Source organism: Ranitomeya variabilis, chromosome 3 (assembly GCF_051348905.1).
Source record: "Ranitomeya variabilis isolate aRanVar5 chromosome 3, aRanVar5.hap1, whole genome shotgun sequence".
Taxonomy (NCBI): domain Eukaryota; kingdom Metazoa; phylum Chordata; class Amphibia; order Anura; family Dendrobatidae; genus Ranitomeya; species Ranitomeya variabilis.
This window is the reverse complement of record NC_135234.1, coordinates 759,077,034-759,097,454: the sequence shown is the minus strand read 5'-3', so window position 1 is coordinate 759,097,454 and position 20,421 is coordinate 759,077,034. Positions and strand designations below refer to the sequence as shown.

General features: G+C 42.3%; 1 protein-coding gene across 1 annotated transcript in view; it reads right to left on the bottom strand.

The window, feature by feature from the left end:
• Window positions 1–20,421, bottom strand: part of GAB2 (GRB2 associated binding protein 2) — a 144,855-nt gene that overhangs the window by 52,959 nt on the left and 71,475 nt on the right. The window contains exon 2 of the mRNA XM_077298675.1: window positions 10,150–10,450. Within this exon, the coding sequence (XP_077154790.1) occupies window positions 10,150–10,450 (301 nt within the window). The remainder of the gene's footprint in view (window positions 1–10,149; window positions 10,451–20,421) is intronic.

Sequence of the window (20,421 nt, the reverse complement as noted above, 5' to 3'; positions counted from 1 at the left end):
CTGATGATGGTCCTGGTGATGTATTTATGTACTAGGGAGGGGTCACAGACAGATTAGGGCCCTTGTGCTGGAACAATAATATATTGCCCTTTGCAGGGCGCATCATAACACAATTTCACCGTCATTGGAGATAGACGTGGGCCTCCTTATCACTTAGGACCCAGCAGCAGCTGCACAAGTTGCACCAATGCGATGTCCGCCACCTGCATATACCATTACTGGCTCTGATCCTGTACACATGTAACAATCCATAATTTGTAAGATTATATGATACACGACCATTATGTTAATAAAGAATTGTGCTGATCTGACTAATTAAGGATTGCTACATCTGTATTTATGTTTGGACATTAAAATGGTTGTCCAGATTTTTCACAAGAGTCCGCAGTCACTGTGTGAGAGCAGACTTGCGAATCCTCACATTGTGCACTAAAAACACGCTGTGAGGATTCTCCGGTGCTAGCGGCGAAACTGAGCGGTCATGTGACCGCAAGTATGAGATCTGCATACTTCTGGCCACATTCCGACTAGACATGTGAATTGAGCGAGGACCCACGTGTCTAGTCGGAATGTGGCCGGGAGTGTGCATACAACGGAAAAGTAAGCAATCAGGAAAAGGAGCTAATGGGCACATGACACAGCGTGGAAACTGCATATAAAAGGGGTCACATGGCAAATATTCTAACTGTATGATGTAATAAGAGGGGACCAAAATGAATTTTTGCCCTAGCGCAGGAAAATTTAGATCTGCCTCTTCCACAATGTATTCTTTTATTTCTGCCAATTTCAAAGCAAATCCACATAACATTTTCTGACGGATGTCTGGGGTAATCATTTGGATATGGAATTCTATTTCAGGGTCTGGGGCATCTTAGTGGACGAAGTCTTATGAGCGCCATGTAAAGGCAGAGCGGCGTTTCAAGTGTCCTTGCGACTGTCACCGAGCAGGAAGCGCTCCGAGCCCGGCTTATGGCAAAATTCTGCATTTGATGTGCCAAGAGAGAACAGAGAAATAATGAGGCCGCAGATTATCGAGAGGGGATTGTGAAGGACGGTATTATGGGGGAGAGGTGGAAGCACGAGATAGGGCCACGCTAATGAGCATGGGAGGATAGAACGGAGCTGGGGGGTCATCACAGCACAATGTATCTGAAAGTCGGAAGATTTGGAGATTTTTCCCAGGATGTTTTGTTGTTCCGCAAAGGATAAAAATTATTGAGCGATTCTATATGAAAGCGTCTAATGTAGAAAGCTTAGAAACACAACAATAGACAGTATCACACACGGTAGTAAAGATAGATACAACATCTCAGAAACTAGTATCACACATGTATGTGGCTGAGCTGCATCTCAATGCATCATAGGAAAATAACACTCCTTGTGTGTTTGCCATAAGAAAACTACGGTGTGTGAACGGGACGAAATCCAACTCAAGTTCTGGGTGGAATGGGAATCTTCTGCTTTACATTGAGACCATCGAAAGAATCACAAGATCCAAGCTTCACTCCTCTCCTGATCTCTGGGTCTATCAGTACAGGTAAAATGTATCACTGTGGAGAGTTGTGCTCACAAAGAAGGACCCACAGTTGATACCATTTGTGGCAAACTCTCAGCTCCAAGAAGTTTATATCTACAGAAGTTGTCAGCCTCCAACTACACTGCTCAAAAACATAAAGGGAACACTAAAATACCACATCCTAGATATCTCTGTATGAAATATTCCAGTTGTAAATCTTTATTCATTATGTAGTGGAATGTGTCCAGAACAAGAAAACATAACAATTATCAATGTAAATCACAACTAATATCCCACGGAGGTCTGGAGTTGGAATTATACTCAAAATCAAAGTGGAAAATCAAATTACAGGCTTGTCTAACTTCAGTGAAAATGCTTCATGACAAGGAAACGATGTTCAGTATTGTGTGTGGCCTCCACGTGCCTGTATGACCTCCCTACTGTACAACGCCTGGGCATGCTCCTGATGAGGCGGCAGATCGTCTCCTGAGGGATCTCCTCCTAGAACTGGACTAAAGCATCCGCCAACTCCTGGACAGTCTGTGGTGCAACGTGACGTTGGTGGATGGAGCGAGACATGATGTCCCACATTTGCTCAATCGGATTCATGTCTGGGAAACGGGCAGGCCAGTCCATAGCTTCAATGCCTTCATCTTGCAGGAACTGCTGACACACTCCAGCCACATGAGTTCTGGCATTGTCCTGCATTAGGAGGAACCCAGGGCCAACCGCACCAGCATATGGTCTCACAAGGGGTCTGAAGCTCTCATCTCGGTACCTAATGGCAGTCAGGCTACCTCTGGTGAGCACATGGAGGGTGTGCGGCCCTCCAAAGAAATGCCACCCCACACCATTACTGACCCACTGCCAAACCGGTCATGCTGAAGGATGTTGCAGGCAGCAGATCGCTCTCCACGGCATCTCCAGACTCTGTCACGTCTGTCACATGTGCTCAGTGTGAACCAGCTTTCATCTGTGAAGAGCACAGGGCGCCAGTGGCGAATTTGCCAATCCTGGTGTTCTGTGGCAAATGCCAAGCGTCCTGCACGGTGTTGGGCTTTGAGCACAACCCCCATCTGTGGATGTCGGGCACTCAGACCATCCTCATGGAGTCAGTTTCTAACCATTTGTGCAGACACATGCACATTTGTGGCCTGCTGGAGGTCATTGTGCAGGGCTCTGGCAGTGCTCCTCCTGTTCCTCCTTGCACAAAGGCGGAGGTAGCAGTCCTGCTGCTGGGTTGTTGCCCTCCTACAGCCCCCTCCACATCTCCTGGTGTACTGGCCTGTCTCCTGGTAGTGCCTCCAGCCTCTGGACACTACGCTGACAGACACAGCAAACCTTCTTGCACCAGCTTGCATTGATGTGCCATCCTGGATGAGCTGCACTACCTGAGCCACTTGTGTGGGTTGTAGAGTCCATCTCATGCTACCACGAGTGTAAAAGCACAACCAACATTCAAAAGTGACCAAAACATCAGCCAGAAAGCATTGGTACTGAGATGTGGTCTGTGGTCCCCACCTGCAGAACCACTCCTTTATTGAGGGGGTCTTGATAATTGCCAATAATTTCTATCTGTTGTTTATTCCATTTGTACAGCAGCATGTGAAATTGATTGTCCATCAGTGTTGCTTCCTAAGTGGACAGTTTGATTTCACAGAAGTTTGATTTACTTGGAGTTAGATTCTGTTGTTTAAGTGTTCCCTTTATTTTTTTGAGCAGTGTATAAATTGGCACAGACCCCGTTCACTGACAGCAAGCGGAAAGTTTCAAAATAATAAGGGTCTGAAAGTGAAACAATAATCGAAAGCTGCAGAACTTTTCCTTATATTAAGATTCAAGGGATTTTCCAGATTAATAAAGCTCTTGTGGGTGACCCTCGACTTCTTCTTGGGAGGTATGTACCGCCGCTCCGGCTCTATTTACAGGATCTGCTCCAGACTGACCAGTAGAGATGAAGACTCCTATCTCCGCCAGGTCTGGATTAATAATAACCTTTAAATATTTACAGAAGACATCTAGAAAGGAATGACAGAAGAAGCTGGAATGTGATTGAGGCCGGGAATGGAGAAAAATCACAGATAAACCCGCTCATCTCAATCATTCTCTGCGTTATGACCCGACACACCCTGGAGAGGCTGTATAGGGGCCAGCCGCATGAAGCATGGGCGCATAGCCAGGGGCGGATTAAGAGTAGTCAGGGCCCCGGGAAGTTTAGAAGGCGAGGGACCCCCCAGGTACCAGATGTATCACATGACATGTCACATGATCCCCTTTAATAGATCATGTGATAGTCACATGACCTAACACCCATGTGCTCTGGTGCACGTCTGTAGCTAGAAAAAGAGACAGACAGCGGAGCGCTGCGCAAATATGTCCCTTATGTCCAGCACTATACACAACAAAGTGCCATACATAACAGAGCCAGGGTGGGAGAGTAATATTCCTGAGGGGCCACATGAGAGACAGGGACTATTGTGGAGGCCAAACCAATAGGATGAATTCAATTCTGCTCAATATGAATATTAACATATTAATTTTATATTATTGTATAACAATATTGGGCAGCGTTAAGTATGTAGACATTCCCTTATATACAGTATGAGCCCCCACATAGCCCCTTATATACAGTATGAGCCCCCACATAGCCCCCTATATACAGTATGAGCCCCCACATAGCCCCTTATATACAGTATGAGCCCCCACATAGCCCCTTATATACAGTATGAGCCCCCACATAGCCCCCTATATACAGTATGAGCCCCCACATAGCCCCTTATATACAGTATGAGCCCCCACATAGCCCCTTATATACAGTATGAGCCCCCACATAGCCCCCTATATACAGTATGAGCCCCCACATAGCCCCTTATATACAGTATGAGCCCCCACATAGCCCCTTATATACAGTATGAGCCCCCACATAGCCCCTTATATACAGTATGAGGCTCCTCGTAGCTACCTAGATACAGTATGGGCCCCCATATAACCTCCTATATACAGAATGAGCCCCTCCATATAGTATGAGCCCGCACATAGCCTCCTATATACAGTACAAGCCCTCACATAGCTGCCTATATACACAGTACAAACCCTCACATAGCCCATATATACAGGCACACATCCCATAGACATGAAAAAAAAAAACCAAAACCCCACACTCCCCTCGCTCCCGTTCCCCCAGCGCTCTACTACTGTGACAGAGGCTCCACTTCTACTTGTGGCGCGTACATGCTGTTGTGCTCCGGCTGATGAAGTCATCACGCTGCACGTCATAGGAGAGGAGTCAGGAGCTCACCTGGAGCTGTGCTGCTATTCTGTGTTACCGGCAGTGGCGTTCCAGGAAAGCTCCTTGCCAGGAAGTGGGCGCGCAAAGAAAATAATGGGTGCAATTTGGCAATGAGCCCCCTGGAGCCTCAGGCGGTAACCCAGATTGCCTTTATTATAACCCGCCTATGGTCATAACAAATCCTTACTCATAAGTCTGCTGGTGGATTCACTGTGTACATACATTACTGATCCTGAGTTACATCCTGTATTATACCCCAGAGCTGCATTCACTATTCTGCTGGTGAAGTCACTGTGTACATACATTACATTACTGATCCTGAGTTACATCCTGTATTATACTCCAGAGCTGCACTCACTATTCTACTGGTGCAGTCACTGTGTACATACATTACTGATCCTGAGTTACATCCTGTATTATATCCCAGAGCTGCACTCACTATTCTGCTGGTGCAGTCACTGTGTACATACATTACATTACTGATCCTGAGTTACATCCTGTATTATACTCCAGAGCTGCACTCACTATTCTGCTGGTGCAGTCACTGTGTACATACATTACATTACTGATCCTGAGTTACATCCTGTATTATACTCCAGAGCTGCACTCACTATTCTGCTGGTGCAGTCACTGTGTACATACATTACTGATCCTGAGTTACATCCTGTATCATACCCCAGAGCTGCACTCACTATTCTGCTAGTGCAGTCACTGTGTACATACATTACTGATCCTGAGTTACATCCTGTATTATACTCCAGAGCTGCACTCACTATTCTGCTGGTGCAGTCACTGTGTACATACATTACATTACTGATCCTGAGTTACCTCCTGTATTATACTCCAGAGCTGCACTCACTATTCTGCTAGTGCAGTCACTGTGTACATACATTACATTACTGATCCTGTACTGATCCTGAGTTACATCCTGTATTATACTCCAGAGCTGCACTCACTATTCTGCTGGTGCAGTCACTGTGTACATACAATACATTACTGATCCTGAGTTACATCCTGTATTATACTCCAGAGTTGCACTCACTATTCTGCTGGTGCAGTCACTGTGTACATACATTACATTACTGATCCTGAGTTACATCCTGTACTATACCCCAGAGCTGCACTCACTATTCTGCTGGTGCAGTCACTGTGTACATACATTACATTACTGATCCTGAGTTACATCCTGTATTATACCCCAGAGCTGCACTCACTATTCTGCTGGTGCAGTCACTGTGTACATACAATACATTACTGATCCTGAGTTACATCCTGTATTATAACCCAGAGCTGCACTCACTATTCTGCTGGTGCAGTCACTGTGTACATACATTACTGATCCTGTGCTGATCCTGTACCCCAGAGCTGGTCAGTATTATTAATATCAGTGCCATACACTTGCTGGGCTCATGTAACATAGGGGTTAAAAACACGAGACTGATCAGGCAGAATACGCTTTTTGTAAATATTCATGCCACCATCTCGTACATACTAGTTGCAGCTTGCACGTTACTACTGGTGACACAGCCTGGCTACCAGTCATGCCTGTAGTCATGTGCCCCTGTGCAGAATTCCTCAAGGACAATTTAATGCTGCACTACGTAAGGCGCCCGGGACATGCACAGCCAGTGTGACAATTTCACGTATCACTGCAATCCGGCAAATACAGACGCTGGACTGGGAGAAATGATTAATTCATTGCAACAGAAAACTGTGAACGCCAACAAGAGCTTTACAGATAAAGTCCCTGCTCATTAGAGGGATTATACGTTTTTTTTTATTGTTACATTTTCTCGAAAAATTGTATTAAAGGAAACAATCCCAGGACCAGACTGGTCCTCCAGAGTTCCTCTCCAGGGCTCTTACTACAACATGGTCTCAAAGTTCCAGCTTTAAACAAGCCCATTTTGGGGTATTTTTGCCATCACTTACCACTAGGGTCCTTTTCTTATGGGATGATCACAAAATAACCTATGGTCTCCTCTAGATAAGATCTGTGTACACTGCTAAAAGAGGATCTGATTAGTAGGAAGCAAGAACCTCATGGGCGGGGCCAAGAAGTCTAAGCTGACGCCCACAAGGAACCAAAATCCATCGTAACTTATTCTAGTAACCAAAAGGTCTCTTTTATGATGTGTTTTATATGAGGGATACCTAAATATATTTTTGGGACACCCCTTTCAAATTTGTGAAATTTTAAGCAAGTTTTTACTACACAACACATTCGTGTTGGATACATCACCTGCAGCCATGCAGCCACAGAGCATTTTTGAGGCATTAGGTAGAAGTCTGATCTAGAACACCATACTGTCAATTTCGCCTACATTAAAGGGGTAGTCCAAAGTAAAAAAAAGTTAAAAATAAAAGGCAGAGAATTTATAAAATAATTAAGGCATACCAACCAACTCAAAACAGCAATCCCAACACAGCAGGAACCAGACAAGAGGTGGTGATGTCCTGTTATTACAGTCACTCGACCACAGCAGACCGAACAATATATTAATCACTGCAGCCACAGACCAAAGTGGACAGGTGACCGAAAAACTGGACCTCATTGCCTCCCGTCCTAGAGAAGATCACACGAGAAACCTGCACTGGTTCACAGCTGCCGATTATGCCTTAATGTTGTAAAACAGTCAAGTTCCAGACTTTGGATACGTTTTTTTATTTAAGTTGGACATCCCCTTTAAAACTCAAACTATTAAAATGGACTCATTTTTGTTTTGAAACCAAAAAATGTTCTTCTCACAATTTATGCCTCAAAGTTGGCTACCTGAAATTCTCCAGGACATCATTATGGGCTGCCAAATGGTGCAAGTTGATTCCAAAGTCCATACAGTTAACTTCAACTGCTCCAGAATTAGCGGCTTTAGCAGCAGCTGCTTGGCATTGTGTATGGCAGTCTCAGATTAGGGCACATCTTCTGGCCCATGGAAACTTTCAGTGCACAATTTTTGTACAACACTGACTTGTCGAACTGGGTCTAACAACCAGCAAAAGAGTCCCAACAAACCTGCCGGATGTAATGTAACTGTGTGATGGTGCAGTCTACTGTCCATATTGGTCCAAGGAGAGAAGATGGGGCTGGCTAAAACGGCAAATTGGAAGGGGGCACATACTTTGGTTCACTGTATTTCAGTAACTCTTGTATATAAAAGTTGCATAGTGTCACGTATCCCTTTGGAACCCGCTGATCGTGCCGCGACGTGCAGTAAAGCCGCTTCACGTTCAGTCCTCACAGCTAATGGGAACCGCTGACCTGTATATTAATTGCTGCAAGCTGCGAAGCGCCAACTCTGCTGAAAATGATAAAAATCAGGACACGGTTCTTATGTCATAACGTGAAAGTGACAGAGTCCATCCTACCGTAGCATTCAGGCGATACAGCAGAAATGGAGGGGGCCTCCTGCTTACCGTGCAGAATCTCAATTATTAAAGAAGCCCAAGAACCCATCTGAGCACGTCAGCGTGTAACAAGAACCGACACAAGAACTTCAAAAAGGAAGTGAAGTTCTAAAAAGTTTTTCAGCACTTTTTTCAACGATGACAGTCCCAAATAAATCTGACATGACATGTTCAAAATTATTCGCTATAGAGGGCTGCTACTCAAGACCGATCAAATATGCAACTGAGGAATCCAGGTGGCCATCCAGGTCATCACATCCACGTTGGTCCCGAATTTGCAGAAGCAATATGGCCACATCCCTATATGCCAAGTGCACTCAAAATACACGACAGCAGAGATCATGAACTAATCTGGAAACTATCCACAAAGTCATTGGTCCTTCTACACAAAAAGTGAAAAATACTGAACCTCTACAAAAATTGCAAAACCAAGAAGGAAAAGTGGTGGAATTGTGGAAATGACAGGATGGAGACGTTACTGATCTGCAAATTGTTAAAAAAAAAAAGTGGAAACAAAAATTTACAAAACATCTTGCTTTATTCAGTCTGGATTCTGAGCCTTGTGCAGAAATCCCAGCACTTCCAGCCTCGGCTGCCATCAAGGAGGTAATTAATGGTCATCTGAGGAAGGTTCTGCCACTGAATGCCCTTGGGCAAATCATCAAGATCCTCTGCTGGCAGCTCCTGTGTGATCACCGTCCAATGACGTCTCAGATGTGCTCGATGGAAGACAAGTCCAGAGATGCTGCAATCCATGGTAGGTAATTTTTTAAAATGCAGGCTGCTCACAGTAGCATGAGCAACATGCGGCCTGGTGTTGTTGTTTCAAAAACAGCTCCTGGGACACTTTGGAGAAATGGCGTCACCACTGGGTCCTTGACCAAATCAATGTAATGCAGAGCTGTTCATGAACCTGGAATGAAGACTAATGGGATCTGAGAACGGTATGTCATTCCACCTCATCTCACACCATAATTCTGAGAGTAAGAACGGTGTGATGTTCCCTCATGAAGGCTCCTTCATGGCATTGCCCACTTTGTCTCCAGACCAATTCGGAGGCTATCATTCCATCCAAAAGAAAAATCTGAACTCATCGCATCACCTCCATTGTCGACTAGATCTGCACCATTATGATTTGTGAGATCGGTGGCATGAGGTGAATGAAACACCTGTAGCTGGACATCCGGCTCGTAGACCAATTTCATGCAGCCATTTCTGATTGTGTAGACATTGTGTGAAGGACTTAAGCTTGGGGTAGGACATATCAATTAACTTGCAGCACAGAAGGGATCACTTCGCTACCAAACCATGGGTGCAACGCCATGAAGAAGCCTCCACCAAGGAACATCACGCCGGTCCTAGTCCTGTGATTATGGTGTGTGATTGCATAATGTATGGAAGCCGGACCCCTCTAGTCCTCATTCCAGGTGCAGCTCAGCATTACATTGATTTAGTGATGAAATCAGTGATGCGGCCATTTCTCTAAAGTGTCCCAGTAGCCATTTTTCAACACCACATTGTCAGGCTGCATGTTGGGCATGCTACTGTGCCTTAACACGCTTCCATGGCTGCAGCGTCTCCAGACCTGTTTCCCATTAAGTACATCTGGGACATCATTGGTCGGTGATCATGCAGGAGCTGCCAGCAGTGGATCTTCATGATTTGCCCAAATTCAATCAGTGGAAGAACCTTCCTCAAACGACCATTAAAAACCTCCGTGATGGCAGTCGAAGCTGTAAGTGCTGGGATTTCTGCATGTGGACCTCATACTCCAGACATTTTGAAAATTTTTGTTCAATTTTTTTTTTATTTGCAGATTAATAACATGTACCCATCCGGTGATTTCCGTAATTCAACGACCTAGGTGTTTCAATTTCAACGTTGAGGAGTGTACATTGCTCGGAAGTGGAGTTTACGTGTAAGAAATGGGTTATCCTACCTGAGCTGTCATCAGACTGATTAAATCCGCAGATCTGACATATGCTCCGCACCCACTTATTCATTTCTTCTTCCGTTTCGGCCACCAGGTAAAATGTCCGATCACTGGTCTTTATATCGAAGACGTAGCTGTCCTGGAGTTCCTTCTTGTTGAAGGTCAGCCCGGAGTCTACCTGTTCACAGCAGCTGAGGTTGATGACCCGGATGGGCTTCTTGGAGTGGTCATTCTTGTAATATTCCAGGACATCGGGATCTCCACTCATGCGTCCACTCCTAAGGATGAACCAACGTTTCTTCCACGCCTAAATAAAACAGAAATACCATTAGTGGTCGGCCAGCACAGCCTGTAGGGTCTCACATAAAAGTCCATCCATTAAACATTCATAAAATTTTTAAAGCTCCTTTCTTGCGTTTTGTGGGACGATAACTTTCATCAATGTATTTCCCAAAAATGTACATGTTAATGAGTCAAAATGTGTTATTAAAAATGGGGACCAGAAAGACCAAAATCCCCAGTGTATAACCTCCGTTCCCCACCATGACATCTGCCTTTACTACCATGCGACAGAGCGGCCGGCAGTGCAGAGCTCCTGATACCAGCGCCATCCTGTAATTGGAGCCACCGGGGGAATAAGTCCGCCCATGACATTTCTTCCTCCATCTCCTGTGAATGATATTATTAAGTGGAAGAAATGGTAGCAACTCAGCCACGAAGTGGACACCCCGAAACGTTACAGAGCGGGGGGGCCGAGAGATGAGGAGCAGAGGGCAGAAAAGTCACCACCGCTCTGCTGACCCCATAACTGCAAAGTCCAGACCTCCTCTGGTATCAGCACAAACACTGCGCCCCCGCCGGAAGCTTCATGGCTGAGCAGCTGCATGCAGCCGTACATCACCAAGCACAATGACGAGCGTTGGATGGAGTGGTGTAAATCCGCCACCACTGGAGTCTGGAGGAGACGTGTTCTGTGCAGTGATGGATCACACTTCTCTATCTGCGTCTGATGGAGGAGTCTGGGTTTGGCAATTCCAGGAGGACGATACCCCCTGACTGCATTGTGCCCCCTGTACAGATGGTGGAGGAGGATGATGCTATGGGCTGTTATCAGGGAGCGGCCTCGGACCCTCAGCTCCAGTGATGGGAAATCTTAATCTTCAGCACAAGACATTGTTGCCACAAAGCCGAAGCTACAATTGTCCACAGGTTGGTGTTCGCCCATCTCTGTCCCCCATAACTGTGCCCAAAGCACAAGGTCCATATAGACATGGAGGGAGAACATGAGAGGCCACACAGAGCCCAGACCTCAGACCAGAGATTGTGAGCCTGACCCCCCAACATCAGGGTCTGACCCCACAAATGTCTTCTGGATGAAGAGGCAAAAAGACGCCTCCAAAATCTTGTAGAAATCCTTCCCAGAAGAGCGAAAGCCATTATATCTGTTGAGTGGTGACTCCATGTTAATGTCTATGGATCTGGACCAGGACGTGGCAAGAAGCTCCTGGAAGGGAAATGTTGAAGTACCCCACTATTCTCCTTACAGGGTTCATACTTTTTTTTCCTATGAGAAATGCAGAACTCCTAGCCCTACATACAGTTATGTTCCGCCATGCAATGCAAATGAATACCACCGTCATCTACTTTATATACTGAAGTGGCTCACAATGGGTCACTCCCCATCTGCTTTTCTCTTCCAGGTTTTTTTTTTTCCAGCTTCACAAAAGTACAAAGGACCATAAAACGCTGTCAGTGACAGCCAGTGTCAGCGCTAGGCCTGTGTCACAGTGAAAAGCATAAAAACGTCGTCGATGTAGCGGGCACAGCTAATGATCGGAGTGAAGTTCAGGCAGGGATGAGTTATGGCGCTGTGCCAAGCTAATGCCTCGCCGTTATGTGACCGCTGAGATTTTAATACAGCGATGTCTGAATCATCTCGGGTAACGTCTATTTATCTGCAGAAATACTGCGAAAGTGAAAAGCTGGCGCTGCGAGGGCTTTTAGCAGGAGCCGAGAAAACACATTTGGTGAAGAATAAAGATCCTTAATCAAATGACGGCCTGAACGTGGCATGAAGGAGTCGTAGACATCTTTAGAGTTAATTGCACAAGGCATGCTGGGAATTGTAGTCACATGTTGACCACCACTGAACAGCTTTTAATTTTATTTATTTTTCTTTCTATCCCCTTCATCAATTCACATGCAAAGCTGCACACACACACACACACAAAAACCATAAAAAAATAAAAATAATAATGTAAATAAATATAATAATAATAAATATAATAAATATAATACAAATAATAATATATATATATATATATATATATATATATATATATATATATGTATATATATTTATATATACATACACACACACACACCATAAAAAAATAATAATAATGTAAATAAATATAATAATAATAAATAAAATAAATATAATACAAATAATAATATATATATATATATATATATATATATATATATATATATATATATATATACACACACACACACACCATAAAAAAATAATAATAATGTAAATAAATATAATAATAATAAATATAATAAATATAATACAAATAATAATATATATATATATATATATATATATATATATATATATATATATATACTAGACTGTGGCCCGATTCTAATGCATCGGGTATTCTAGAATATGCATGTCCCTGTAGTATATGGACAATGATGATTCCAGAATTCGCGGCAGACTGTGCCCGTCGCTGATTGGTCGAGGCAACCTTTATGACATCATCGTCACCATGGCAACCATTATGACATCTACGTCGATACTGTGCCCGTCGCTGATTGGTCGAGGCCTGGTTGCCTCGACCAATCAGAGACGCGGGATTTCCAGGACAGACAGACAGACAGACAGACAGACAGACAGAAAGACAGACAGAAAAACCCTTAGACAATTATATATATAGATATATATATACACACACACACACACCATAAAAAAATAATAATAATGTAAATAAATATAATAATAATAAATATAATACAAATAATATATATATATATATATATATATATACACACACACACACACACACACACAATAAAAAAATAATAATAATGTAAATAAATATAATAAATATAATACAAATTATATATATATATATATATATATATATATATATATATATATATATATATATATACTCACACACACACACACACCATAAAAAAATAATAATAATGTAAATAAATATAATAATAATAAATATAATAAATATAATACAAATAATAATTATATATATATATATATATATACACACACACACACACCATAAAAAAATAATAATAATGTAAATAAATATAATAATAATAAATATAATAAATATAATACAAATAATATATATATATATATATATATATATACACACACACACACGCCATAAAAAAATAATAATAATGTAAATAAATATCATAATAATAAATATAATAAATATAATACAAATAATATATATATATATATATATATATATATATATATATACACACACACACCATAAAAAAAATAATAATAATGTAAATAAATATAATAATAATAAATATAATACAAATAATAATAATATATATATATATATATATATATATATATATATATATATACACACACACACACACACACACACACACACACACACACACACACACACACACACGATTTTTATTCCTTCTGGGCCAGCTACTATGGGTAATTATTGTGGAGCTGTGGGTAATATTTTCACCTAGATTAATGGCAGGCACAACTTGGGAAGAGAAGGAGTTAACAAGTCTGTTAATAAAACTCCCAGAATTCCATCTGAATAAATATTTATCACTTTGCATTTCTCAGGAGGGATAGTTAATAGGATCAGATCTCTCTGGTCTAGAGATCAAACAGGAGCCACCTGCTTGCAGGTACTAAACCTTTCTGGCTCAGGAAGGGCACAGGAAGACCTGGCTGTCAGATACCATTGAGTACCGTATATCTGTCAAAAGTTAGTAAAAAAAAAAGTCACATCCCCTTTAATTAAAGTAACACGTCACAAGAGCAGCCTTGAGGGGGTCACAGATACTACCGGTTTGTCAGGGGTTGCAACTCTGCTGCCTCCAATCGTCAGGACAATTACGCAATTGACGAGGCTGTGGCTGCTTCTGCTACTAGGTCGGTTATTGGGAAACTCTCAGGGAATAGGGGGTGTAGACATACACCCCGATTTGTTCATTGCCATCTCCATAATAACAAAAAGGGTAATACTAGCTGCCACCACCAATCGTTTATACATGCCGATCGGACACCCGTTACAGGTAGCGTATGGCTTCAGGGGTGCGGTTTACAGAGCAAGAGGAACAGAGCTATTGCATTTTATACATTTAATCTGTTAAGAAAGGCAGGGTTTATAAAAATAAACCCAGAATATACAAAATAAAACAACACAATATATACAATTACATCAAATAAAATGGATGACTAAAAGAAGAAGTACTAAACATGATGTCATGGAAATGGCTCAGTGCTTAGCAGAGGGAACAACTCCTTAGGAAAATGGACAGGACCCATAGCTAGCGGTACCTTTCAAACCCAAATACTACTTTTTATTAAAGTGAACCTGTCAGCTGTTTTGGCCGATATAAGATACGGCCATCACCTTTCAGGACTTATATACAGTATTCTATAATGCTGTATATTAGCCCCCAACCCGAAGTGGAAGAACTGAAAGATAAGTCATTATACTCACCTGCGGGGCGGTCTACACGAAGCAAGCAGGAGGGCGGCTATCCTAAGAAGATGGGAGGCGCCAGACCAAGACCAGCAATGCCCATCTGACTGGACTACCCTGCACGTGAGTAAAATAAAACTTATTTTTCAGTTCTTCCAGGTCGATAATCCCTGAAAGGTGATGGCTGTATCTTATATCAGCCCAAACTGCTGACAGGTTCCCTTTAAAATCAAGGTTACGCCCACATAGCTCCCCTTGGTGAGCTCTTGTGGGGGCTGGTTGTGTGATGTGTTGGGTCATTTTAGAATTTTAGGAGATACCAGACTTACAGGATATCTTCACCTCTGGAGGTCGCAGGTGATATTGTCGTCATGTTTCCTATTGCGCCTTTACCTTTATATAGAGATGAAACATGATATGGATAGCATCATCCATTGGACGGTTAAGTTGGAGGGGTTAGAATGGCCTTACGGTGATGTAAGTGAATATGTTATGTTTGTACCTTCAGTACAGCACTGGAAATATATCTCACAAATATCGGCTCAATGCAAAGCCCCAATATTCATCAATTACCACTGACTCCAAAAAAGTCTGGGGACCCGTGCTTTGATAAGAGAAAGCTTACACCTTCGAAGCGTACTTCCCCTGCCTCTAATTAAACAAGTCTCCGTCAGTGTCTCCCCCCCAAGAGAAAAATCTCCTGCTGCAATTACCTGCTCACTGCAGGAGGCCCTTACCTCAATAAAGGTTGACATGTCAGCTCTCTCCATCACTTCCCCAGCTATAATTAATCTCATAATGTTCAATGTGGGGGTGATTTGTCTTATAGTTTTTATTTTTTCTCTATGACCGACCCCCAATATAGAATTGAGTTCATATTACAATTTCTACCCTCATCTCTTTGTGGGGGAATGGGACAAAGGAATTGACTACTACACCAAAAAGCAACTGCAAGTTAATATTTGGATGAATTTATAAAATAAACCAAATAAAATAATTATCATAATGCCTTCTATTCATCTCCCCCCCCCCCTCCAACCACCCTCATAGAACATAGATCAATTCACAGAACAGATTATAGAAGGTCACTGCTGATCAGACTACAGAGACCCCCACCGATCCCTAGAAAGAGGGGTGCAAAAATCGCTTGTGTGAATGGAGCAGTAGTGCCCTGTGTGAGAGGAGCGGTAGTGAGCATGTGCCAGCGCTGGCTATAGTAGCGGTGGCTGCACATGCTCATTACCGCTCTTCTCACATAGGGCACTTTGGGTCCACAGTCTCATGATTGCTGTATGTGTTCTACCAATCATACCTTTATCCTCTTACCTGTGGCTACGCAATATAGGCTTTTATTGGAAACCTTTTTTTTTTTTAAACATGTGTTTTCCTTTATCCAATATTCTTCAATCTTGGATTACCCTTGCTCATGAGGCCGGTTCCCAGATGGCACACAACCGTGGAACACCCCAAAATGGATGATGCTCCATGCAGTGCCTTCTCTGTGCCCATTTCCTCCATATGCTGTACGGTCACACCTAGTGCCCAGGTAGTGTGCACCATATAGTATGATGCCCTAATAGTGTCAGCTGTCTAACCCTGCCATACAATGACTTTGAATAATGCTATATAGTGCAACCGCCACCACCACATACTGCAAACATATGCTGCACTGTGCCCTAGTTACAGCGCCACAATACACGCTGTTACACAATGCTGAAATATTCTAAGAAGGTTCTATTTGGTCACTATATGCAGGTTTTATTTCAGCATGTACAATCATGGCGCCACTTGGCAGATATTGGTTTACTTAATGTATGGAGATTCTATTTGGTGTTTGCATATTGACAATGAGTGAACCACATTGAATGCTGCTATATAGTGCTGAAATAATACCATCATACAGTGACCAAATAACCGTAATCCAATAGTGCCACACAAAGACACTGCTGAAATACCATCATACAATGACCAAACATTAATCTAATAGTGCCACGTAACGACACCGGGCTCAAATAATACCAACATACAGTGACCAAACAATAGTCTAATGATGCCACACAATGACACCATGATGAAATAATAACAATGACAAAATGATCCAAAAGTGCCACACAATGACACCATGCTTAGATAACTGTATGTTGGCATTATTTATTAGAGCCATACAATGACACCATGCTGAAATAATACCAACATATAGTGACCAAATAACAGCTACTCATACAAAGTAATCTAATTGTGCCACACAATGACAACGTACAGAACCGCCATAAAGTGCTGAAATGCCATCATACAGTGACCAAATAACAGCTAGATATATAAAGTAATTTTAGAACAGCGCCTTACAATGTGTAATAATACCGCCATACCATTGATATTAAGATTCACGTAGGTCACAAGTCTCGGGCCATCTGAGGCTCCTCTTCTATAAAAGGGTCGCTGACTCAGCTGCCCCTTTCTATACAACTAGCTGAAGAGCCTGGCGTTGCCTGAGCATAGTAAATATCTGTGGTTAGTTATAGCACCTCACTTCTCTTATTTTCCCATCACGCCTCTCATTTTCCCCCTCACACCTCTCATTTTCTCCCTCACTCCTCTCATTCCCCCCTAACACTTGTCATTTCGACCTCACATCTGTCATTTTCCGATCACTCCACTATTTTCCCTCACTCCTCTCATTTTGCACTCACACCTTTTCATTTTCGCCTCACACCTCTCATTTTCACCTCAGTATATACATGTTTGTCATCTCCCTTATATATAGTATACACCTGTATGTCATCTCCTCCTGTATATAGTATATACCTGCTGTATTTCATCTCCTTCTGTATAATGTATATACCTATGTGTTATCTCCTCCTGTATATAGTATATACCTGTATGTCATCTCTTCTGTATATACCTGTATGTCATCTCCTCCTATATATAGTATATACCTGTATGTCATCTCTTGTATATAGTATATACCTGTATGTCATCTCCTCCTGTATATAGTATATACCTGTGTGTCATCTCCCCTGTATATAGTATATATGTGTGTGTCATCTCCCCTGTATATAGTATATAACTGTGTCATCTCCTCCTGTATATAGTATATACCTGTGTGTCATCTCCTCCTGTATATAGTATATACCTGTGTGTCATCTCCCCTGTATATAGTATATACCTGTGTGTCATCTCCTCCTGTATATAGTATATACCTGTATGTCATCTCCTCCTGTATATAGTATATACCTGTGTGTCATCTCCCCTGTATATAGTATATATGTGTGTCATCTCCTCCTGTATATAGTATATACCTGTGTCATCTCTCCTGTATATAGTATATATCTGTGTGTCATCTCCCCTGTATATAGTATATACATGTGTGTCATCTCCTCCTGTATATAGTATATACCTGTATGTCATCTCCTCCTGTATATAGTATATATCTGTATGTCATCTCCTCCTGTATATAGTATATATCTGTATGTCATCTCCTCCTGTATATAGTATATATCTGTATGTCATCTCCTCCTGTATATAGTATATACCTGTATGTCATCTCCTGTATATAGTATATACCTGTGTGTCATCTCCTCCTGTATATAGTATATACCTGTATGTCATCTCCTCCTGTATGTAGTATGTACCTGTATGTCATCTCCTCCTCTATATAGTATATACCTGTGTGTCATCTCCTCCTGTATATAGTATGTACCTGTATGTCATCTCCCCTGTATATAGTATATACCTGTGTGTCATCTCCCCTGTATATAGTATATATGTGTGTCATCTCCTCCTGTATATAGTATATACCTGTGTCATCTCTCCTGTATATAGTATATATCTGTGTGTCATCTCCCCTGTATATAGTATATACATGTGTGTCATCTCCTCCTGTATATAGTATATACCTGTATGTCATCTCCTCCTGTATATAGTATATATCTGTATGTCATCTCCTCCTGTATATAGTATATATCTGTATGTCATCTCCTCCTGTATATACTATATACCTGTGTGTCATCTCCTCCTGTATATAGTATATACCTGTGTCATCTCCTCCTGTATGTAGTATATACCTGTGTGTCATCTCCCCTGTATATAGTATGTGTGTGTCATCTCCTCCTGTATATAGTATATACCTGTATGTCATCTCCTGTATATAGTATATACCTGTGTGTCATCTCCCCTGTATATAGTATATACCTGTGAGTCATCTCCTCCTGTATATAGTATATATCTGTGTGTCATCTCCTCCTGTATATAGTATATAGCTGTAGGTCATCTCCTGTATTAGCCCTCGTTCACACGTTATTTGGTCAGTATTTTTACCTCAGTATTTGTAAGCTAAATTGGCAGCCTGATAAATCCCCAGCCAACAGTAAGCCCACCCCCTGGCAGTATATATTAGCTCACACATACACATAATAGACAGGTCATGTGACTGACAGCTGCCGGATTCCTATATGGTACATTTGTTGCTCTTGTAGTTTGTCTGCTTATTAATCAGATTTTTATTTTTGAAGGATAATACCAGACTTGTGTGTGTTTTAGGGCGAGTTTCGTGTGTCAAGTTGTGTGTGTTGAGTTGCGTGTGGCGACATGCATGTAGCGACTTTTGTGAGATGAGTTTTGTGTGGCGACATGCGTGTAGCAACTTTTTGTGTGTCGAGTTGCATGTGACAGGTTAGTGTAGCAAGTTGTGTGCAGCAAGTTTTGTGCATGGCGAGTTTTGCGCGTGACAAGTTTTATGTGTGGTGCGTTTTGAGTATGTGCAAGTTTTGTGTGAGGCAACTTTTGCATGTGTTGCAACTTTTGTGCATGTGACAATTTTTCCACGTGTGCAAGTTTTGCGTGTGGCGAGTTTTCCATGAGGTGAGTTTTGCGTGAGCCTAGTTTTGCATGTGGCAAGTTTTGCATGTGGCGAGTTTTGAGCGGCGACTTTTGTGTTTCGACTTTTATGTGGCGAGGTTGGTGTATGTGTGGTGAAATGTGCGCTGAGGGTGGTATATGTGTTCAAGCACGTGGTAGTGTGTGGTGCATTTTGTGTGTGTGTGTTCATATCCCCGTGTGTGGTGAGTATCCCATGTCGGGGCCCCACCTTAGCAACTGTACGGTATATACTCTTTGGCGCCATCGCTCTCACTCTTTAAGTCCCCATTGTTCACATCTGGCAGCTGTCAATTTGCCTCCAACACTTTCCCTTTCACTCTTTCCCCATTATGTAGATAGGGGCAAAATTGTTTGGTGAATTGGAACGCGCGGGGTTAAAATTTCGCCTCACAACATAGCCTATGACGCTCTCGGGGTCCAGACGTGTGACTGTGCAAAATTTTGTGGCTGTAGCTGCGACAGTGCAGATGCCAATCCCGGACATACACACACACACACACATACACACACACACACATTCAGCTTTATATATTAGATAAGGATCAGGTCTCACAAGTTCTCCGCTGCTGTCATCCACATTTCTAGTCCTGCAGACATGACAGATTCCATGCACGGATACATGGAGCCGTTTGCGAGGACTGCAGGGAGGGCATTGCCCCGTGAGACC